Genomic DNA, 24,901 nt, shown 5'->3' with positions numbered 1-24,901 from the left:
ACTGGTGGAGACTGCGGGTGGCGGAGGGGGGAAGCTTCGGAGTCATGGAGGAGAGCGCAGCAACAGAGATGCGAAGAGCAAAGCGGAGAGATTCCCGCACAGAGGATCGGTGCCGACCAGCACTCACCAGCCCGAGAGGCTTGTCCGCTCACCCACCGGGGCTGGTGCGGGCTGGGAGCTGAGGCTCGGGCTTTGGAGGTCAGATCCCAGGGAGAGGACTGGGGTTGGCTGCATGAACACAGCCTGAAGGGGGCTAGTGCACCACACCCAGCCGGGAGGGAGTCCGGGAAAATGTCTGGACCTGCCTAAGAGGCAAGAAACCACTGTTTCAGGGTGCGGGAGCAGAGGCGATTCAGAGCACCGGCTAAACGAGCTCCAGAGATGGGCACAAGCTGCAGCGATCAGCGCAGACACCAGAGACGGGCATGAAACGCAAAGGCTCCTGCTGCAGCCACCAAGAAGCCTGTGTGCAAGCACAGGTCACTATCCACACCTCCCTTCCCAGGAGCCTGTGCAGCCCGCCATGGCCAGGGTCCCATGATCCAGGGACAACTTCTCCGGGAGAACACATGGCTTGCATCAGGCTAGTGCAACGTCACACCGGCCTCTGCCACCGCAGGCTTGCCCCACATCTGTACCACTCCCTCCTTCCGGCCTGAGTGAGCCAGAGCCCCCATAATCAGCTGTTCCTTTAACCCTGTCCTGTCTGAGGAGGGAAAAGATGCCCTCAGGTGACCTACACGCAGAGACGGGGCCACATCCAAAGCTGAACCCCAGGAGCTGTGTGAACAAAGAAAGGGAAGTCTCTCCCAGCAGCCTCAGGAGCAATGGATTAAATCTCCACAATCAACTTGATGTACCCTGCATCTCTGGAATACATGAATAGACAACGAATCATCCCAAAATTGAGGCAGTGGACTTTGGGAGCAACGATACATGTATTTTTTTCCCTTTTCTCTTTTTGTGAGTGTGTATGTATATGCTTCTTTGTGTGATTTTGTCTTTATAGTTTCCCTTTTACAGTTTGTCTTAGGGTTCTCTCTGTCCGTTTTTCTTTTTTAGTATCCTTTTTAGTGCTTGTTATCATTGGTGGATTTTTTTTTTTGGTTTGGTTGCACTCTTCTTTCTTTCTTCTTTTATTACTTTTAAAATTTTTTAATAATTATTTTTTATTTTAATAACTTTATTTTATTTTTTCTTTCTTTTTTTCCTCCCTTTTCTTCTGAGCCATATGGCTGACAGAGTCCTGGTGCTCTGACAGGGTGTCAGGACTGTGCCTCTGAGGTGGGAGAGCTGAGTTTAGGGCATTGGTCCACCAGAGACCTCCCGGCTCCACAAAATATCAAATGGCGAAAGCTCTCCCAGAGATCTCCATCTCAGCGCTAAGACCCAGCTCCACTCAATGACGAGCAAGATACGGTGCTGGACACCCTTTGCCAAACAACTAGAAAGACAGGAACACAAACCCACCCGTTAGCAAAGAGGCTGCCTAAAATCATAATAAGGTCACAGACACCCCAAAACCTACCACTGGACATGGTCCTGCCCACAAGAAAGACAAGATCCAGCCTCATCCACCAGAACACAGGCACTAGTCCTCACCACCAGGAAGCCTACACAACCCACTGAACTAACCTTACCCACTGGGGACTGACCCCAAAAACAATGGGAACTACGAACCTGTGGCCTGCAAAAAGGAGACACCAAACACAGTAAGTTAAGTGAAATGGGAAGACAGAGAAATACACAGCAGATGAAAGAGCAAGGTAAAAACTCACCAGACCAAACAAATGAAGAGGAATTGGCAGTCTACCTGAAAAAGAATTCAGAGTAATGATAGTAAAGATGATCCAAAATCTTGGAAATAGGATGGAGAAAATACAAGAAACACTTAACAAGGACCTAGAAGAACTAAAGAGCAAACAGACAATGATGTACAACACAATAAATAAAATTAAAAATTCTCTAGAAGGAATCAATAGTAGAATAACTGAGGCAGAAGAACGGATAAATGACCTGGAAGATAAAATAGTGGAAATAACTACTACAGTGCAAAATAAAGAATAAAGAATGAAAAGAATTGAGGACATTCTCAGAGACCTCTGGGACAACATTAAACGCGCCAACATTCGAATCATAGGAGTCCCAGAGGAAGAAGAGAGAAAGAAAGGGATTGAGAAAATATGTGAAGAGATTATAGTTGAAAACTTCCCTAATATGGGAAAGGAAATAGTTAATCAAGTCCAGGAAGCACAGAGAGTCCCATACAGGACAAATCCATGGAGAGACATGTCAAGACACATATTAATCAAGCTATCAAAAATTAAATACAAAGAAAAAATATTAAAAGCAGCAAGGGAAAATACAACAATTCCCTTGTATGTTATACAAGGGAATCCCCATAAGGTTAACAGCTGATCCTTCAGCAGAAACTCTGCAAGCCAGAAGGGAGTGGCCAGACATATTTAAGGTGATGAAAGGGAAAAACCTACAACCAAGATTACTCTACCCAGCAAGGATCTCATTCAGATTTGACAGAGAAATTAAAACTTTTAAAGACAAGCAAAAGCGAAGAGAATTCGGCACCACCAAACCAGCTTTACAACAAATGCTAAAGGAACTTCTCTAGGCAAGAAACCCAACAGAAGGAAAATACTTACAATAACGAACCCAAAACAATTAAGGAAATGGGAATAGGAACATACATATCAATAATTACCTTAAATGTAAATGGACTAAATGCTCCAACCAAAAGACATAGACTGGCTGAATGGGCACAAAAACAAAACCCATATATATACTGTCTACAAGACATTTAAGACCTAGGGACACATACAGACTGAAAGTAAGGGGATGGAAAAAGATATTCCATGCAAATGGAAATGAAAAGAAAGCTAGAGTAGCAATTCTCATATCAGACAAAATAGACTTTAAAATAAAGACTATTACAAGAGACAAAGAAGGACACTACATAATGACCAAGGGATTAATCCAAGAAGAAGATATAACAATTGTAAATATTTATGCACCCAACATACGAGCACTTCAATACATAAGGCAAAAGCTAACAGCCATAAAAGGGGAAATCAACAGTAACACAATCATAGTAGGGGACTTTAACACCCACTTTCACCAATGGACAGATCATCCAAAATGAAAATAAATAAGGAAACACAACCTTTAAATGATACATTAAACAAGATGGACTTAACTGATATTTATAGGACATTCCATCCAAAAACAACACAATAATACACTTTCTTCTCAAGTGCTCACGAAACATTCTCCAGAATAGATCATATATCAGGTCATAAATCAACCCTTGGTAAATTTAAGAAAATTGAAATCGTATCAAGTATCTTTTCTGACCACAACGCTAGGAGACTAGATATCAATTACAGGAAAAAATCTGTAAGAAATACAAATACATGGAGGTTAAACAATACACTACTTAATAAACAAGAGATCCCTGAAGAAATCAAAGAGGAAATCAAAAAATACCTAGAAACAAATGACATTGAAAATACGACAGTCCAAAACCTATGGGATGCAGCAAAAGCAGTTCTAAGAGAGAAGTTTATAGCAATACAATCCTACCTCAAGAAACAAGAAACATCTCGAATAAACAACCTAACATAAGCTAAAGCAATTAGAGAAAGAAGAACAAAAAACCCCCAAAGTTAGCAGAAGGAAAGAAATCATAAAGATCAGATCAGAAATAAATGAAAAAGAAATGAAGAAAACAGTAGCAAAGATCAATAAAACTAAAAGCTGGTTCTTTCAGAAGATAAACAAAATTGATAAACCATTAGCCAGACTCAGCAAGAAAAAAAGGGAGAAGACTCAAATCAATAGAATTAGAAACGTAAAAGGAGAAGTAACAACCAACACTGTAAAAATACAAAGGATCATGAGATTACTACAAGCAACTATATGCCAAAAAATGGACAACCTGGAAGAAATGGACAAACTCTTAGAAAAGCACAATCTTCCGAGACTGAACAAGGAAGAAATAGAAAATATAAACAGACCAATCACAAGCACTGAAATTGAGATTGTGACTAAAAATCTTCCAACAAACAAAAGCGAGGACCAGATGGCTTCATACATGAATTCTATCAAACATTTAGAGAAGAGCTAACACCCACCCTTCTCAAACTCTTCCAAAATATAGCAGAGGGAGGAGCACTCCCAGACTCATTGTACGAAACCACCATCACCCTGATACCAAAACCAGACAAAGATGTCACAAAGAAAGAAAACTACAGGCCAATATCACTGATGAACATAGATGCAAAGACCCTCAACAAAAACTAGCAAACAGAATCCAACAGCACATTAAAAGGATCATACACCATGATCAAGTGGAGTTTATCCCAGGAATGCAAGGATTCTTCAATACATGCAAATCTGTCAGTGTGATACACCATTTAAACAAATTGAAGGATAAAAACCATATGATCATCTCAATAGATGCAGAAAAGCTTTTGACAAAATTCAACACCCATTTATGATAAAAAACCCTCCAGAAAGTAGGCATAGAGGGAACTTACCTAAACATAGCAAAGGCCATATATGACAAACCCAAGGCTAATGTCGTTCTCAATGGTGAAAAACTGAAACTATTTCCACTAAGATCAGGAACAAGACAAGGTTGCCCATTCTCACCACTGTTATTCAACATAGTTTTGGAAGTTTTAGCCACAGCAATCCGAGAAGAAGAAGAAATAAAAGGAAACCAAATCAGAAAAGAAGAAGTTAAAGCTGTCACTGTTGGCAGATGACATGATACTATACATAGAGAATCCTAAAGACTCTACCAGAAAACTACTAGAGCTAATCAATGAATCTGGTAAAGTAGCAGGATACAAAATTAATGCACAGAAATCTCTTGCATTCCTATTACATTGCTATACACTAATGATGAAAAATCTGAAAGAGAAATTAAGGAAACACTCCCATGTACCACTGCAACAAACAGAATAAAATACCTAGGAATAAACCTACCTAAGGAGACAAAAGACCTGTATGCAGAAAACTATAAGACACTGATAAAAAAATTAAAGATGATACCAACAGATGGAGAGATATACCATGTTCTTGGATTGGAAGAATCAACATTGTGAAAATGACTATACTACTCAAAGCAATCTACAGATTCAATGCAATCCCTATCAAACGACCAATGGCATTTTTCACAGAACTAGAACAAAAAATTTCAATTTGTATGGAAACACAAAAGACCCCGAATAGCCAAAGCAATCCTGAGAAGGAAAAATGGAGCTGGAGGAATCAGGCTCCTGGACTTGAGGCTATACTACAAAGCTACAGTAATCACGACAGTATGGTACTGGCACAAAAACAGAAATATAGATCAATGGAACAGGATAGAAAGCCCAGAGATAAACTCACACACATATGGTCACCTTATTTTTCATAAAGGAGGCAAGAATATACAATGGAGAAAAGACAGCCTCTTCAATAAGTGGTGCTGGGAAAACTGGACAGCTACATGTAAAAGAATGAAATTAGAACACTCCCTAACACCATACACAAAAATAAACTCAAAATGTTTTAAAGATCTAAATGGAAGTCCAGACACTATAAAATTCTTAGAGGGAAACATAGGCAGAACATTCTATGACATAAATCACAGCAAGATCCTTTTGGACCCACCTCCTAGAGAAATGGAAATAAAAACAAAAATAAACAAATGGGACCTAATGAAACTTCAAAGCTTTTGCACAGCAAAGAAACCATAAACAAGACCAAAAGACAACCCTCAGAATGGGAGAAAATATTTGCAAATGAAGCAACTAACAAAGGATTAATCTCCAAAATTTACAAGCAGCTCATGTAGCTCAATATCAAAAAAACAAGAAACCCAATCCAAAAATGGGCAGAAGACCTAACTAGACATTTCTCCAAAGAAGATATACAGATTTCCAACAAACATATGAAAGGATGCTCAACATCACTAATCATTAGAGAAATGCAAATCAAAACCACAATGAGGTATCACCTCACACCGGTCAGATGGCCATCATCAAAAAATCTACAAACAATAAATGCTGGAGAGGGTGTGGAGAAAAGGGAACCCTCCTGCACTGTTGGTGGGAATGTAAATTGATATAGCCACTACGGACAACAGTATGGAGGTTCCTTAAAAAACTAAAAACAGAACTACCATATGACGCAGCAATACCAGTACCAGGCATATACCCTGAGGAAACCATAATTCAAAAAGAGTCATGTACCACAATGTTCATCACAGCACTATTTACAGTAGCCTGGACCTAAGTGTTCATCGACAGATGAATGGATAAAGAAGATGTGGCACATATATACAATGGAATATTACTTGGCCGTAAAAAGAAACGAAATTGAGTTATTTGTAGTGAGATGGATGGACCTAGTGACTGTCATACAAAGTGAAGTAAATCAGAAAGAGAAAAGCAAATACCTTATGCTAACACATATATATGGAATCTAAAAATAAAATGTTTAAGAAGAACCTAGGGGCAGGACAGGAATAAAAATGCAGACGTAGAGAATGGACTTGAGGACACAGGGAGGGGGAAGGGTAAGCTGGGACGAAGTGAGAGAGTGGCATGGACATATATACACTACTAAATGGAAAACAGATAGCTAGTGGGAAGCAGCCACATAGCATAGGGAGATCAGCTCAGTACTTTGTGACCACCTAGAGGGGTGGGATAGAGACGGTGGGAGGGAGACGCAAGAGGGAGGAGATATGGGGATATATGTATATGTATAGCTGATTCACTTTGTTATACAGCAGAAACTAACACACCATTGTAAAGCAATTATACTCCAATAAAGATGCTTAAAAAAAAAAAAAGATCACCCTGGCTAGCAGAACCAGAACTAAACCTCACACCTTCTAACTTCCAATTCATGTTCTACTGTGCCCAAGTATCTTAACGTGCATGAATGTAAGAGCCAAACTTTGTCACGCCCCACTCCCAACCCTCCAAAATCTTCGTATCACATTTTTTAAAAATTGTTTTAATAAAAATTAAAAAAAAAATCCAAAGTCTTTTCCATGGTCCAAAATGATCCATGGAGGATCTTGCCCAGGTCTCCAGCCACATCCTCCCTACGCCCCATCCCACTCCACTTCAGCCCCTCAGCCTCTTTGCTGCTTCTGCCTCCCTTGGGGTCTTACATTCCTGGATTCCTCTGCTGGAATGCCCTCCCCCAGGCCTCCACATGGCCTTTCGAGTATTCCCATTTAGAATTTAAAATGCTTTTATTTTTCTTCATATTTTTAAAATTATTTTCTTCTCATAATTTGGGTTAAAGTTAATAGAAAGCAACCCTTTTATAGCAAAGTTGGTAATAGAAAATTGTAATACTTAGAAAATACATAATACTTAGAAACAGCATAGTATACTGGTTGGTTACAAAATAGATTTATAAAAATCTAGAGCTTGATTATATATCAACTATATCTAATTACAACATATAATGAAAATTCACCTGTTCACAAGAGTAACTACAACCATAATATACTCAGGAATACATTTAACAAGAAAAGTATGGGAGTTTTAAAAACAACACTGAGGACTTCCCTGGTGGCGCAGTGGTTAGGATTCCGCCTGCCAATGCAGGGAACACAGGTTTGATCCCTGGTCTGGGAAGATCCCACGTGGCAGAGCAACTAAGCCCATGTGCCACAACTACTGAAGCCCACATGCTTCAACTAGTGAAGCCCGCGCACCTAGAGCCCCTGCTCTGCAACAAGAAAAGCTACCGCAAATGAGAAGCCTGTGCACCACAATGAAGAGTAGCCCCCGCTCACAGCAATGGGAGAAAGCTCGAGTGAAACAGTGAAGACCCAGCACAGCCAAAAAATAAAATAAAATAAAATAAAATAATTAATTAAATTAATAAATAAAAAATAACAACAATGCTGAAACTTTTATTAAAGGAAAATAAATTTGACAGATTAAAGTAGATACACTACTTTGTTCTAGAAAAAAAAGCTTTTAAGAACATAAACTATAAATATGCTTATATTTTAGATGTTTTACAGTGAAGATGCCTGGGGGTATTTTACTGGCAGAATTTGTAGATATTATCAGATACTAGAACAAATAGAGTCTCACATGCTCTGCAGAGACAGATCCAGGTTTTGAGTGGCCTGAGGCTTACACACTTTGGGGAGAAGACTCTTTTTTTCAGTGCAAAATTATGAATGTGAACGTGCTAGGGCCCTTCCAGGGGCCTTAGAAAGGGCTACGGAATGGAAAGGCTCTAAAGCTTACCAGTAGATCCACCTCTGATGTTACGAAATGTAAAACTGAACAGCACACATTTATCACAATCAGCACCCTGTCATATGCCCACAAACATCCAGAGAGAAACATCCAGAGCAGACCCAATGAGAGTTCCACCAACACAGGCTCAGAGGTGCCAAGAATGAGAACTAGCCCTACCCCAAGGTATGCATTTCCACCAGTAACCAGAACTCCACAATGTAACTGGACCACAAGCAGCAAAGATCAATTTAAAGAACGAATCACCTGTGATAAGTGACTTACTAGGAGAATGAAATGGTTATGCTTATTGCAAAAAATGTCTATATCTGGGAAAAGCCAGATGCAAGAGCAGAAACTCTGAAACACGTTATACAAAAAAGACAAAAATGGATGACAATGGAAGCTACTTATAATAACCACTGATACTTACAATGGCACTTACTGTATGCCAGGAACTGTCCTAACTACTTCATATATAGGGAACCATTTACTCCGGACAAAAACCTGTGAGGGAAGTACTATTATTTGCCCCAGTTTAAAGATGAGGAAAATAAGGCACAAAGAGATTAAGTAATTTGACCAAGGTCACACAGCTAATAAGTAACAAATTTAGGATTTGAACCCAGACGATCTGGCTCCAAAGTCCACAGTCTACTCTCTAACTCACAGGAATTCGATTAACTCAGAGATGGACCTCAGACCACAACAGAAGTTCCCTATAATGAAGAAGGAATAGAAAACTGCTGGTAAGCTCATTCTAGAACCTCAAGAAACACATTATCTCATCCAATGGAAATTGGTCTTGTTTCCTACACATATTTTAGTCATAACACCTATCCTTAGAAAGTGATTAAGTGTGACGTCTGAAAATAAAAGAATGACCCTGTTTAAAAACAAGTTCTGGGGCTTCCCTGATGGCACAGTGGTTAAGAATCCACCTGCCAATGCAGGGGACACAGGTTCGAGCCCTGGTCCGGGAAGATCCCACATGCCGTGGAGCAACTAAGGCCGTGCGCCACAAATACTGAGCCTGCTCTCTAGAGCCCGCAAGACACAACTACTGAGCCCCTGTGCCACAACTACTGAAGCATACGCGCCTAGACCCCGTGCTCCACAACAAGAGAGGCCACCTCAATGAGAAGCCCCCACACCTCAATAAAGAGTAGCTCCCACTAGCCACAACTACAGAAAGCCTGCGCGGAGCAATAGAGACCCAATGCAGCCAATAAATTAATTAATTAATTAATTAAAAAATATATATTAAAAAAGTAAGTTCTGAATTACACATTTTATCTTCAGCATCAAGCTACTCATGTTTTTCCAAGAAAATTCAAGTCTTTACCCTTTTTTTGATATTGTACTGTAATGAATCCTAGTCAGAGCTGAGTTAACCTAAAAATCAGCTTACTTTACTATTTTAGTAAGTGTTTAACTTACTTATACTATTTTAAAAAGTGTTGAACTAATTACTGCAGTAGATTTTAGGGATTCTCTTCAACTGTGACATTGTTCTCTACTTGTTGGGATAGACTATGAATGTGAATAAATTCATCTTTAATTAAGTTACCTGTGAGTTTTCTCTGCAAAGAATCATTTAAAGTATTTATGAAATGAACTATTTAACCAAACCCATTTTAAAGTTTTTAAGAGTTACAACTTCAGTTTAACCCTTTCAATTTCTTTCATCTAAGCATTCACAGTAATATGTTCTTTCCGCGGGTCTCTTTTCTGTACAACTCTAATTTACTGAAATGCATAGAATTCCCACCACCTCACAGGGGTGCAGTGAGGAAAAAACAAACACAAATCAACAAGTGCTAAAAGAACACCCTTTCTAAGGTCTTATATATAAAGCTAAGAATGGAAGGAGGAAGGAAATGTATATATAGAGGTGGTCAGTGAACACACTGTTTAAGGCAGTCCCCCTTCCTTAAACTAGCACAGTGTGGTTTAACAGCACGCTAGCCAGAAAGATAAGACATCTTGGTTCAGCTAGTCAAATGGGATGTCACTTCAGAGAAGGCACCTGACTTGGTTGTTTGTTCCCCAGTGTCTTCACCCATGAAGTAAATGGTGGGAAAATGTGTTGGTTATCTACAGATACACTTTATGGAGATGCTATGGAGAACAGAACATTGCAAGTATGTGTGCAAAACCCCTGTACTTTTGCGAACTCTATGCTATGTAAAGTCTAAGAACAGAGGGAAACCCAAGGGCCAGGAAAGTTAAGACTCCCAGGTAATCCAGAAAAGCATGGGTGAGTGCAAACAACAGTGGCACACAAGGATAACTCCAGGTCTCAAGAGGCCCCCTTCAAAACAGACTGGATGCAGTATAGGAAAGTTTGCCATTTTGAATCCAGAAAGGCAGAAGTATAACTTAATCAGACTGTAAGTTTAACAAAACCAGAATCATTCATCTTTTAATTCCTCCATCCCTACCATACTGTACATACTCACTAAATCTTTTCTGTACAAATGATGAATGAATGAAAACAAATGAGCTGAGTCCCATATAACAAATAAGTGCATAGATTCTCTTTTGCCAGGAAATATATATAGATGAAATAAATGTTAATATTTTACATATATATATTCCCCTAAAAGGAGAAAAATTCACATGCTACAATCTCATGAGCAGGGAATTGCACCTATCCATGTTACTTTTTGCAGTGGCAAATAAAATTAAGGAACAGCTATACCTGTGTGATTACTTGGAATAAAGACAGAACTTTTCCAAAAGTCTTCACATACAACTAAGATGATGGGGTGGGGGTGGGGACTCCTTTCTCGCAGTCTATTAAAAATCACTAGAGATTTCATTTAAGTCTCTTACTTACTCATTTAATTTTATTTAACAACTATATTGCACATATTTTGTGCAATTTTTCAATTTAGGTGTTTACCAATGGGGTATCATGCAAATATTATAGGCAGTTCTCTAAGATTAAAAATAAAAAAGGTAAATGAAGAGCTTTGGTAAGAAGACTATAACAATGTTTTTAATTATCTGAAATAGCAATCATCAAGCTATCACGAGATAATATTTATCTCAGAAGTACAGTATATTCACAAAACCCAAAGGCTAATAACGTCAGGAGTTCTCTTAAGAGAGTCATAGAATTACTGAATAACCCAGGTGTTTCTAAGTGCCCTTCTATAGGTGATTCTCTAAGTGTACCTGACCAGCATCAACCAGTGGCTAAACCATGTTCTAAATGGATTTAGAAACAACTCACAATGTAGTTTCACTTTCTCAAATGGCCATGTGATTTCTTCTAACAGTTCATACTCTGGCTGTTTACAATAATGTCCACATTTTAGTTTGGGGGAGAGATTAATACTAATAAATACTAAATAAAAACACAGTTTTGATTCTAAATTTAAATAAGCCATCTTCTCAACAACTAAAATGGAACAAAACTGCATGGGAAATAACTATTACAATGTCTCTAAAGATCTTTTTGCTTACTTGAAATACTAACTGATCATCACTATTGTAATTATTACCAACAAAAACTTTTTTGAGCAGGCAATGGATACAAGATATTGTGTGATATGTTGAAATTAGGAGGCAACAACCTCTGCCTTCAAGGAGATTATTATGTAGTTGGTGATTTTAAAGAGGCAATAACAATAATAATACATATAAATTTAACAGTAAGTCTGAAGGGGCTGGCATTTACAACTGCGGGGTGGGAAGGTGAACAAGGTCTCTCACTTAAGAGTAAGTCAGACAGAGAAAAGCAAACATCATATGATATCACCTCTATATGGAATCTAAAAAAATGATACAAATGAACTTATTTACAAAACAGAAACAGCTTGGGATTAACAGATACACACTACTTTACATAAAATAGATAAACAACAAGGTCCCACTGTATAGCACAGGGAAGTATATTCAATATCTTATAATAACCTATAATGAAAAAGAATTTGAAAAAGGATACATATATACACACAAACACACACTACTGAATCACTCTGCTATACACCAGAAACTAACACAACATTGTAAATCTATACTTCAATTTTTTAGAAAAATAAAATTTTTTCAAATTTAAAGAAAAAAAGAGGACTTGAGATGGGAATTGGATGAACAGAAGGACAACTGTTAAGCACAGCAAGAGCAAAGCTTCAAAAGCAAAAAAGTGACAAGTATTTTCAAGCAAAGGGGTCTGAATAGTCACTAGATGGAGTCCATTCTGTGAACAACCATATTATTTAAGCTGTGTAAGTGCCCTCACCTACCTGGGCAACCCAAACTCATCTTTTCCAAAACAAAGGCAGTGCAATCAGAGAGGCTGATCTGAGTTTTGGTCCAGGCTTAGCAACCAGCTTACTGGGTGACCTGGAGCAAATCATTTCCTTATCTTCAGTTTCCACAAGTAGAAGACTTGAAGGTTATTCTTTAAAGTTCCTTCCAGCTCTAAAATTGTATGACTTCTTCATTACTAACAAATAATCATCCCCATGAATGGGTAATTATCAGCATATAAATCTATGCAGGTCTAGAACAGAACAGTTTCACAGACACACCAAGCCCTCTTCCACCCCAGGGCCTTTGCACATGATGTTCCCACTGTATGGATGGGCTCCTTCTGCCCAACACTGCTCATACTCCAACCCACAGCCAAATGGAGACCTTCCCCAATCCCTCCCCAACCCCACCCCTCACCAAAAATCTATATAGTCTGCACTTTTACCACCAATGCTTCCTCTACTCATATAATTTGGTCTCTTTTTTAACTGTTCCTCAGGGTAAGTGCTATCATACCTATCCTCATCAACAAACACTTAATAGAAACTACTAATTACAGAACTAGCTTCAAAGATTTCTAAGAATCCCCAGCCCAGCAGTTCACGATGCAGAGAAAAACAAAACTCAGCTTACGAAAATCATGATGTCAGATACAGTTGTTTTTTTTTTTAAATTCAACAAGTGATATGCACTTCTGATTAAGACAAGTTTCTTTCAAGATAGGCAGGTGGGAAAAGGGGTTAGGGAGGAAACACTGTTTATTTCAACTACACTGCCATTTCTCAAACATTCTACGAATTGTTCTTTTCATAATTGCCTTCAGTGCCTACAGCACAGCTTTTTGAATATATTCAGTCCTAAAATAGCTATATAAAACTCTGATGGAAATTTGACTTTTTGATAACACTAAAAATTGCCGAGAGCTAAGTCTTATGAATAAAATAAACTAGGTAATACCATTTAGGAACAGAAATGCTGATTTTCCTTATGGCCTTTGTCTCTCTCATCATGATACAAATAATAACTGAATAAACCACAACTGTCACAGCTAGATCCAAGAGTATTTTTTGAGATCTAGAATCCTTCTATTATTTCTACTTTTAAGTAGCATGAGGACCAAACCTTTGATTAAACTCCCTCTTCATTTACTAGAAATTACTCATACTGTACTGTTCTCCAAAAAATGCTTTACATGACTAACAATTATTTAACACAGAAGAAGAAAAAGTTAAAATTGAGGTGGGGGAGAGAGAAAGGGAAACAGGAATAAGTGATTTCTATTCATCCCAGTGGACCAGGCTAAAATAACCTATTTCACAGGAAGGTGATCTTCAGCCCCTAATGATGACCATGAGAATGAGAGTAGGAGAACAACTCTAATAATTTTTAAATCCAATTTCATGTTTGCAGACTCTTATATACAATCACTGAGAATTCATGATGTAGTTGGCATTTTACAACAAACGACAAAGGACAGTATTTCCTCCATACATTTCTCTTCCTTGCACCATGGACATTTACAAACTTTATGTCTTGATCTACTAAATGCAATGTGTGATCAGGGATTAGATCCTGGATTTGGGCAAGGAGGGGAGGTTGAGAAACAGCTAAGAAGACATCAGTGGAATGATGAATGAAATTTGACTATGGACTCTGGACCACATAATACTACTGTATCAGTGTTACATGTCTTGATTTTGATCATTGTACTGTGGTTCTAAAAGAGAATGTCCTTATTTTTAGACAATACACAATGAATTATTTAACAGCAAAAGGGGACTGTCTACAGCTTACTTTCCAATGGTTCAGAAAACATGCATATGAAGAGAAAGAGACCAAGGAAGAGACCAAGAGAATGACAGAGCAAATGGGGCAACCATAGGTAATTTGTGAATCTGAGTAAAGGTTACTTGAGAGCTCCTTGTACTATTCTTGCAACTTTTCTGTGAGTTTGAAACTATAGCAAAATTAAAAGTTACAAAAATATTTTAGGAGTGTGGATGGAACAAATGGTATTCTCCCTCTTTTCTATCTTGAATAGGTTTCTGCTTCCTAGAGGAAAAAACAGTGAACATTATTAAATGAAAATGGATAATTTGACAAATTAAGAAGGTAAATCAGACCCTAGGACTTCAGACCTGCATCTTGGCTCTTTTAAGTGATGAGGAAGGTCAGATCCAGGACAGTAGAATAAGAAAACAGATATGAATCAAAAGTGGGGAAAGAGAAACCAGAGAGGAAACTGAGACACAAGACAGGAAGTTGATACGACCTTATTTCAGAAACAAGGAAACTCAACTGCCAAAGAGAAAATGAGTTTTCATGGGATAATAGAGTTGAGAATTTAGTTGAGAACTAGAGCCCTAGTACACTAACCACTGTTAGAAATATCCGATCATTTCAGAACCTTAATAAGCTCTTATGCCTATATCACTAGAGTCTCCAGGTTCCAGGGGTGGTAAAGAAAACAACTCTATATGACCCAGAAGGCCTTATAGAAATATGAGAGGTTGCCCAGGATATTCAAGAGACTCGTGCCATCATCTTATAACTACCTCCACTATCCCGACAGTTAACCTGGGTAAAAGGTTAAATTTTCAAACAACTCATCACATAGAATGTTTGATTTCAGTACAACTGGAATAAAATGATAAGGGAGGCATTACAGGAAGAGCACTGAACTTAGAGTCAGAATACCAAGGCTCAAATCCTGACCCTTCTACTTATTAAAAGCATGACAACCTTTCTGGTTGTTCATGATGTTTGCATAGGATAAATCTGCCCTGCCTGCTTCTAAGGGTTGAGGTCTCCCCATGTCTCCTTTGGACCCATCCAGCCATCCAACGTGTACTGAGCACTCAACTCTGCACTAAACTCTCAGAAATACGAAGATAGAAAAGCTATGAACCCTGCCCTCAAAGAGCTTGAAGTCCAATGGGGGACACAGATATGTAGACAGAGTCAAGCAACCAAGATGTCACAATAAAAATATGGACAGGGCACAAAGGGCTGAAGGGGGCTGGGGATTCCACCACTGGTGGGAGGGATACAGGAAAGGCTTCAGAGAAGGTGGGGATTGACCTGAGTCAGAAAAGATGAGTAAGTGATTACTAGGGCACTCAACACATTTCTGATGGATAAAATAGATATGGATAGATAGACAGAGCCTGGTAGGCAGGTAGAGGAATATATCACTTCAAGTTGATTGAACAATAGTAACAAAGGCACAATGTGAAAGAGTAACTGCAGGTAGAAGACAGCTGGGGATGGAGGAAGGAGAGAGGAAGACAAGGAAAAAGGGCATTAAGTACCTTGTATTCCAAGCTAAGGAGTTTTAACTTGATCCTAGAGCAGATGCAAAGCTACAAGTTTTAAAAATCCCTCTTATGGTTTTATAGTTGAAAGATGAAGATCCAAAAGTAAAATCAACTAGGGCAGTAATCCACCAAGAGAATGGAGTTGGGAGCTGCAATAAGGTGGTAATGAAGAGAAGGAGAATTCACAGGACTTGGAAATAGATTGGATGTGTGTTGGGTTGAAACAGTGATGGCAAAGGAGTTAAGGGTGTAAAGAGACAATATATTTATATGAAAGCAATTTCTAAACTATAAAAACAATTGAAGGGCTTCCCTGGTGGCACAGTGGTTGAGAGTCCACCTGCCGATGCAGGGGACACGGGTTCGTGCCCCGGTCCGGGAAGATCCCACATGCCGCAGGAGCGGCTAGGCCCGTGAGCCATGGCCGCTGAGCCTGCGCATCCGGAGCCCGTGCTCCGCAACGGGAGAGACCACAACAGTGAGAGGCCCTTGTACCGCAAAAAAAAAAAAAACCAATTGAAGAACACTGTTTTCTAAAGTCCAATTAGATAGTGGCAGAATCAGACAAAAACCCTCGTTTTGTCTGACGTTAATTTTCTTCTACCACAAAGAAATTTTTTTTTTAATCATAACTGAAAGTAATAAAAATATCCTCAAAAGTTTTAAAATAAAACTTCATCTGGGACGCTTCCTCGCGGGGCCTTGTGGGTAGCCGGTCAGGGTCTCCTGGCGTCGATGATGGCGGGGGATGTGGGCGGTCACAGCTGCCCCAATTCGGAGCTGCTGCTGCACCCGGAGCTGCTGTCCCAGGAGTTCCTTCTCCTCACCCTGGAGCAGAAGAACATAACTGTTGAAAATGACATGAGAGTAAACAAAGACAGTCTTACCGATCTTTATGTTCAGCATGCAATACCACTGCCTCAGAGAGATTTGCCAAAGAACAGATGGGGGAAAGTGATGGAAAAGAAAAGAGAACAACATGAGATAAAAAATGAGACGAAAAGGAGTAGCACTGCAGACGGGTTTCGGAAAAGACCCCTCATCGTGTTTGACGGGAGTTCAACAAGTACAAGCATAAAAGTGAAGAAGACTGAGAACGGAGACAATGACCGACTCAAGTCCCGGCCTCAGGCCGGCGCTACCAGTAATGCCTTTCGAAAATTGTCAGATTCCTCTTCAGGTGTTTCACCCCTAATTTTGTCTTCCAATTTGCCTACGAACAATAGAATGGAACACAATAATAATGACACTAAACAGAACCATGACTTAACGCATAGGAAAAGTCCTTCCGGCCCTGTGAAGTCGCCGCCTTTGTCGCCTGTAGGAACTACTCCGGTGAAGTTAAAGCGAGCCGCTCCCAAGGAGGAGACCGAGGCCGAGGCCGCGGCCGCGAATAACCTGAAGCCCCCAGAAGCAAAGAGGAAGATACAGCATGTTACATGGCCGTGAAGGAAAGTTTCCAAAAATGTAAATATAACTGTAACTAGTTTTTCAAACGAGTTCACATTTACTGACAGTATTTACAGAGATCCTGATTATTGTGGAATTTTCTTAAGAGGTTTAAATTAGGTTCAAAGAAATAAAGTCCTTTCCTTTCCTTTTTCCCTCCTTTTCCTTCCTCTGGGAGGAAGAAATCTTGCCTTTCATGCTCCAATTAGGAAAGAATTTCTTTTTAAACAAATGGTTTAGTATAAGTCATTTATATTGGCCCTCCTCAAATAATTAGCTGCAAGTCAGGTATAAAGCATTTGATGAACTTTAGGAATTATTCGCATTAGTCTCTTTTGGTCTTTGGGGAAATTTGAGGTTTTTGAAACTCGGATATTTTAGAAGTTCACAATTTTCATTTCTTTTCCCAAGCAAAAGAAAATAACAGTTCATTGCAGTATTCTAGTGAATTCTGCCAAACTCCTCCTCCAGGTTCCCCATGGAAAGCATGTTAGTAGTGCTGCCAGTACACTGTTCGGAATATACGGATAAAATTGCTGTTCTGTAAGTGCTCACGTTGCCTCTTCCCATAAACATCGAAAGGGAAGCCAGTGCTTGCTGTTGCTCCTTCCCTTTAATTGTGAATTGATTTCTTGTGAGTAGACCAGCCCACCCCCTTGGACGCTCCTGTCACGTGGCAGCCCTGCTCCTCTTCTTACAGTGGCTCTGACCTCCCTCTCAGCTCCGGTATCAGCCTCTCCTGGGAGCTTAATCTTTTCCAAATGAGGCCGACTTCAGACTCTTCAGGGGAAGTGATCACTTTAGAGGCGGTACCTGAAGGCAGAAAGCTTACAGGATAGGAAGGGTGGGTAGAATTCTAGAACCTGAGAATCCAGGAAGCCTGGCAGTGAGGGGAACTCAGCGCGACGTGCAGCCTGCAGAAGGGGGTTTGCTGAGTCGGAGGTCACTAGAGAGCAGCATGGGGGCAGGGACCGGCACCCGCGGAGGCGCTGCCAAGGTTTCGTTGGTGTTAAGTGGTGTCGCTCCAGTTGTGTAGCAGAAGTCAGCGGGGAGATAGGGTAGCCCTCAGGTTCACGAGTTCTGGTGTCCGCTTCCTGCTGTGTATTTCTAACCAAGGCCAAGGGTACTTTACACTCTTCCCTTGTACGACTGATCTTCGAATGGGGTTTGCCTTTCAACACTTTTTAGAGCAATCCATTCCTTTTTTGATATGTTAAAACAAGCATTTCAGTTCGGCTATTGAATAGCCTTACAAAAAATTAATTCAGCCTTGCAGGTAAGTACTGTACTAAACCTTTAACCCTACAGTTTGTAGCTTTTCTGCCTTTATCCAGACTATAAATCCATACCTGTAAGACGAAACTGAAAGACACCGAGTGTGGCATAAGTTGTTAATGTTATGCTAAATTGTTAAGTGTTTGGTTGTCTGCAGGGCTGATATTTGGAATATTGTTGAAGGACAGCCATAATCCTATACACAACTGCGTGTTAAGGGAGATTTTAACAGTGCAGATTTCAGGGTAGAATGACAAATTTTATTCTACATTCTGTTGTCTCTTCTGCTTCCATCTGCATTTCTCTCTTGGTTAAGAGAGATTTAGCCATTTGACAGTTTTAAGTCAGTGGAAACTTGTTTTTAGTTACTCAATAAAATTAATTTTTAATTTGTATATTTAACTTACAGAGTAGGTTGGTAGTAACAGCTGAACTGTGTAACATTGTTGCTTCAAATTGAAGTTTATATTATGAACATTCAGAATCAGTGCTCACATAGCAGCATATTACTGAGCTATTTTGAGTTTGAAAAGTGGAGAAGCCTCAACCCTGTGCTGTGTGTCACGTACGCTCACATCCGAGCGCTAGGTCTCCTCGCGGTGCGCAGACACAGCTCCGTGGGCCACGGTAGGGATCCGAGGCGGTGCTCTGTGGGCTTTCGAGCTTCCGAGGCCTTGGTGTGAACGGCGCACGCCTGGACCACCCCTCGCTCCCTAACATGGGCTGACCTGGTGGCTTGGAGTCCTTCCTGGGGTCAGCGGAGGGCAGTCGGTCAAGTCAGGCGGCTCCCAGGGAACAGGCACGTGTCCACTTCCTGCCCATAGCAGCTGGTCTCGTTCTTTTCTTCCTCCCCCTCTTTGTTCCCTGTTTCCCTTGTTCTTACTCTCCTCTCCCCCACAATTCACTTTCTCTGCTCCTTCTCCTTCACCCTGTAGACCCTGAGCTCCAGGCTTAGGTTTACAAGTCGTATTGCCCGGCCCGCTTATCGCTGGGGCCGGGGCCAGGCGAGCGCCGTGCTTCTTGAGGACCACAGACGCTGCTGCGGGGGTCTGCGAGTCTCAAGGCCCTGCGGCACCGGGCGTTGAATTGCCGCAGTGGCTCTGGAGGCGGGGCGGTTTACCAGGGCCCGCTCACTGGTCTGGGCGGCTTCCAGGCACTTGGCAAGGCTGGCTCACTACTGCTGGGAGGCTGTGGTATTTCTGCTAGTATTAAAATTCTTCAGGATTGCAGTTATTGTTTGAAAGAGTGTTTTGGTTAACTAGGTTCTGAGAGGTGGTTCTAAAACTGATCTAGAGACTCATTTAATAGCAACAGCCTGTTAAAAACTTACATTAAGTGAAACTGCCAGTGGATTAAATCATATGTATGTTTAAGAGCTTCCTTTGTTTACTACTGTGGGACCTCAGTAATTCTGAGGCTCCAAAATGGTCAAAATGTTTTTAAGTGTGCTCTTTTATTAAATGCTTGTGTAGGTTTTGTAATTCGGTACAGAAAGTTTAACCTTGTAATGTACATTTTTGTATGTAAAAAATCTTCTAAGGAGCCTTATCCTTATTTAAATAAAAGGAATAAAATTAAAAAAAAAAAAACTTCATCTGTATTATAGAGATTTAATAGATTTTTTCCCTAATTTTCCACAGAGTATCAAGGTTGTTTCAAAGACAGGCTCTGAAGAAATAGCCCTGCAATTCATTAGTATTTGACCTTGTTTAAGTTTTTAAACTTTCTGAGCCTCATATCACTCATTTTTGAAATGAGGGTACTAATAAGACTTCATACAGTATTGTTTTGAGGAATAAAGAAAATAATGCATGTACTTTTTTTTTTTTTTTTTTTTTTGCGGTACGCGGGCCTCTCACTGTCGTGGCCTCTCCCATTGCGGAGCACAGGCTCCAGATGCGCAGGTCCAGCGGCCATGGCTCACAGGCCCAGCCGCTCCGCGGCATGTGGGATCTTCCCAGACTGGGGCACGAACCCATGTCCCCTGCATCGGCAGGCGGACTCTCAACCACTGCGCCACCAGGGAGGCCCGCATGTACTTATTTAGCACAGTGCCTGGCCTGTATTTGGTACTCAATAATTTGTATCATAATTACTACTAATGTGCAGGAAAGAGTTAACATGACAGGCCTATGATGCTGCCTACAAGGTTGGTCCTTGGCTGGCATCTGGGAACTTGCACTTTGGGAGGGGAGGGCTCTCTCATTCCCAGCACTAATAGGAATGGCTCACTGGGCCTAACCTGTTTGTACAAACAACCTGGCTTATGCTGAACACCTGCTTTCCTTCTGGAGTCTGGAATTTTGGTACATGCTTAGACAGAGGGTGCCTATGTGACCAGCCTCCAATGAAAACCTTGGCTACTGAGTCTCTAATGAGATTCCCAGTTAGAAAACATTTCACAATTGTCACAATTCGGTAATGGAGGAATTATATACCCCCTTTGTGGCTCTGCTGAGAAAGGACTCTTGCGAGCTTGTGCCTGGTTTCCTCCAGACCTGTCCCAGGCACCTTTTCCCTTGCTAATTTTGCTTTTTCTTCTTTCACTTAAATAAATCATAGCAGTGAGTTAAACTCAGTGCTCAGTCCCCTGAGTTCTCCTAGTGAATTACTGAACCTGGGGGTAGCCTTGGGGATCCCTGACACAACTAGTCTCCCTATTCCTCAACCTAATAAACTATTGTCAGTTTTCATAACAGAGGAGGGTTACAGACAAGAAACCAACAAAATTGGTAATACCAAAGTCCAATTATAAAAATTTCCTGATTTCTTAGCTAACAATAGTTGCAGATTTACACGCTACTCGAAATTTCTGTATTCAAATATCTAAACATATAAAAATCTCTCCATTCCTTGTTTTCTCACCATTATTTAACAGGCCTTTTTTCTAATTAAACTCCAGCCCTGTTCTTCCCTGGATTCCATCTCAAAACCATGTGGAGGCTCCAGCAGAACGTCAGGTGGTCTAACCCCTGTGTCATTTAGTTCCCTGACCAGAAAGCAAGAGCACAGTTTCCTTTGTTCTGTGTTATTATAAGAAGAGCAAACAATATAAATTGTCAGTAAGATCTTTTATTGGTTCACTAGAAGATGCAGAAACATAAGCTAGTTGAGAAAGAGCAAGGAGGACAAACCAAAGAATGGCCCACAGCAGAAACTGAGACACAGGTTTTACAACATGAGACTTGGAAGAAACAGCTTGACTGAATTTCTCATCATCTAGAACAGAATTTCTTAGCATACTTTGAAAAGTACAATAAACTGTACTTAATAGGAAAATTTTCAGTAAAAGCTTACTGCCATCCTATTGAAGGAGCTGGGGTTCAGAGAACCAGGAAGAGATTGATGTCTGACTCTGTGATTAACTGAGAGTTTTAATAAAGGATGAATGTCACTGAATTGCTACAGAGAAACTAGGAATCATAGCTACTAGATCAATCAGTAGCCTACCCAGTATTTCTTTTAAAAACAGAACTATGAACAACTAAAATAAATATATCTGGGGCTACTGCAGAATGGCCCCCATGGTTTTTCTAATCCACTTAGAGTCTTACAAGTCTTACACTTTTAACAAAATATTTTCTTTTAATACCTGTTGATTCTGGGCACAGGGCACTGGGCTGGTAGGGCCCAGCCCAGGGCTCCCTGGCTGAGGCTCCTGCCCCCTGCTTCCACACGTAGGCATCTCTCGGGACAACTGGCACAAGAGCCACAAGACCGGGGACAAGAGAAAGCCCTACCACAGGAAGTGGAAGTATGAGCTGGAATGCCCCGCTGCCAACACCAAGATTGGACCCCGCCGCATACACACAGTCCATGTGCAAGGAGGGGCAACAAGAAGTACCGGGCTTTGAGGCTGGACATGGGGAACTTCTCCTGGGGCTCGGAGTGTTGCACACGCAAGACAAGGATCATTGATGTTGTCTACAATGCATCCAACAACAAACTGGTCCGTACCAAGACCCTGGTGAAGAACTGCATCATGCTCATTGACAGCACATCATACCGGTAGTGGTACAAGTCCCACTATGCACTGCCCCTGGACTGCAAGAAGAGGCCAAGCTGACTCCTGAGGAGGAAGAGATTTTAAACAAAAAACGATCAAAGAATATTCAGAAGAAATATGATAAAAGGGGGCTTCCCTGGTGGTGCAGTGGTTAAGAATCCACCTGCCAATGCAGGGGACACGGGTTTGAGCCCTGGTCCGGGAAGATCCCACATGCCACAGAGCAACTAAGCCCACGCACCACAACTACTGAGCCTGTGCTCTAGAGCCCGCAAGCGACAACTACTGAGCCCATGTGCCACAACTACTGAAGCCTGCGCGCCCTAGAGCCCATGCTCCACAAGAGAAGACACTGCAATGAGAAGCCCGTGCACCACAACAAAGAGTAGCCCCCGCTCGCCGCAACTAGAGAAAGCCCGCAGACAGCAACAAAGACCCAAAGCAGCCAAAAATTAATTAATTAATTAGTTTTTTAAAAACTTTCAACATAAAATACACTGCTATAAATAAATTTTTTAAAAAACAGAAAGAAATATGACGAAAGGAAAAAGAATGTCAGGACTTCCCTGGTGGTACAGTGGTTAAGAATCTGCCTGCCAGTGGAGGGGGCACTGGTTCGAGCCCTGGTCCAGGAAGATCCCACACGCCGCAGAGCAACTAAGCCTGTGTGCCGCAACTACTGAGCCTGCACTCTAGAGCCCACAAGCCACAACTACTGAGCCCCCATGCCACAACTACTGGAGCCCGCATGCCTACAGCCCGTGCTCCGCACCAAGAGAAGCCACCGCAATGAGAAGCCCGTGCACCGCAACGAAGAGTAGCCCCTGCTCGCTGCAACTAGAGAAAGCCCTCAGGCAGCAACGAAGACCCAACGCAGGCAAAAATAAATGAATGAATGAATGAATGAAGAAAAAAAGAAGAAGAATGCCAAAATCAGAAGTTTTCTATAGGAGCAGTTCCAGCAGGACAAGCTTCTTGCATGCATCACTTCAAGAGCAGGCCGGTGTGGCTAAGCAGATCACTATGTGCTAGAGGGAAAGGAGCTGGAGTTCTATCTGAGGAAAATCAAGGCCCAGAAAGGCAAATAAATCCTCTTCCCTCTTATCTTAGCTCATATAATAAAGGTGTTTATTGTTCTAAAAAAAGTGGGTTACCCACATTACAGCCCTTTTCAGATCACAGCTTCTAGGGCAAAGGAGATGAAAACAAGCACATTTATCCAAGGAAAACAGAGAAGTGGGCAGATTAACCCAAACAGGGAAGAAGTATAACAGTGAAGTGCTACTGGGCTTACCTAGGAGCTAGGCTGAGAGCTGTCAAGAAGGAATTTAGCCTAGTACTATCAGAACTTTTATTGCCTCAAGAATTCAGATTCTTATCTTAAAATTCCTGACTTTTTAATATAGTTAACTATTTCTTTTTAACTGTGGGAGGCAAACAAATCTGCAACCATATTTCCAACTGAAGGTCATAAGTTTGCCAATGAACATCAGTCCCCGAGAAAAGAATCCAGGAGGGATTAAAATGCCCAGCTCATGGGAGGAGGGGGGTTCAGGCAGGACTAGCTAACGGGACTAGGCTCCCTGGGCCAGTCAGCAGTAGCCAGAACGGAAATGGATTCTTCTTTTTTTTTCTTTTTTTTTTTAATTGAAGTATAGTTGATTTACAATATTGTATAAGTTTCAGGTGTACAGCACAGTGATTCAGGTTTCTTGCAGATTATATTCCATTATAAGTTATTACAAGATATCGGGTATAATTCCCTGTGCTATACAGTAAATCAATGCTAAGTGTCAGAGGCTGGGCTGTTACATGTTGTGACAACCTCTTCATTCTGTCCTTTCTGGTTCTCATGGTGGCGGAGGCTGCTGCCAGGAAAGACAGTGGGTCAGGTTCTCAAATAAGAGGGTTTCCACTGTTCTCTTTATTCTGCTTAAGCTAAAGCAATTAGGGCACTTTTAACTTTGTATCACCTTTGTATTATCATTTACTATTTTCAAAGTGACTTAACAATTGCAATGTATTTCAATTGTATGGGTCCATGTTTCTAAGCAGGTAATGTAGGTTTCTGAGAGTTTTTTTGGTTAGTAAAGGACCACACTTTCCCAAGTTTACTGTTACATTCCTATTCTTATGATAGGATTCAAATTATGACAAATCATTATTATACAGCAAAAAATTATTAATGTTTCCCCTTAAAATTTATTTTAGATTTTAAAATAATTCATATTTCTAGTCTTATCTGAAACCCTTTTGGAATCCTGAATTTTTCAGATTTAATAAATGTAATATAGCACATATACGAT

The 24,901-nt window shown here is 40.7% G+C and overlaps 2 protein-coding genes and 1 pseudogene across 6 annotated transcripts in view; 2 read left to right on the top strand and 1 right to left on the bottom strand.

Annotated features, from left to right (window-relative positions):
• TEC (tec protein tyrosine kinase) overlaps positions 1-24,901 on the bottom strand; it is a 159,793-nt gene that overhangs the window by 81,595 nt on the left and 53,297 nt on the right. The window lies entirely within an intron of this gene.
• Positions 16,565-17,568, top strand: LOC132497272 (ashwin-like). The gene has a single exon (XM_060110330.1). The coding sequence runs from the start codon at positions 16,601-16,603 to the stop codon at positions 17,312-17,314; it is 714 nt and encodes a 237-aa protein (XP_059966313.1). The 5' UTR covers positions 16,565-16,600; the 3' UTR covers positions 17,315-17,568.
• On the top strand, positions 18,273-23,701 carry LOC132500196 (small ribosomal subunit protein eS8-like; annotated as a pseudogene).

The sequence above is a fragment of the Mesoplodon densirostris genome, chromosome 1 (assembly GCF_025265405.1).
Source record: "Mesoplodon densirostris isolate mMesDen1 chromosome 1, mMesDen1 primary haplotype, whole genome shotgun sequence".
Taxonomy (NCBI): Eukaryota; Metazoa; Chordata; class Mammalia; order Artiodactyla; family Ziphiidae; genus Mesoplodon; species Mesoplodon densirostris.
Note: the sequence above shows the minus strand (reverse complement) of the source record. Positions and strands in the feature narration are given on the sequence as shown.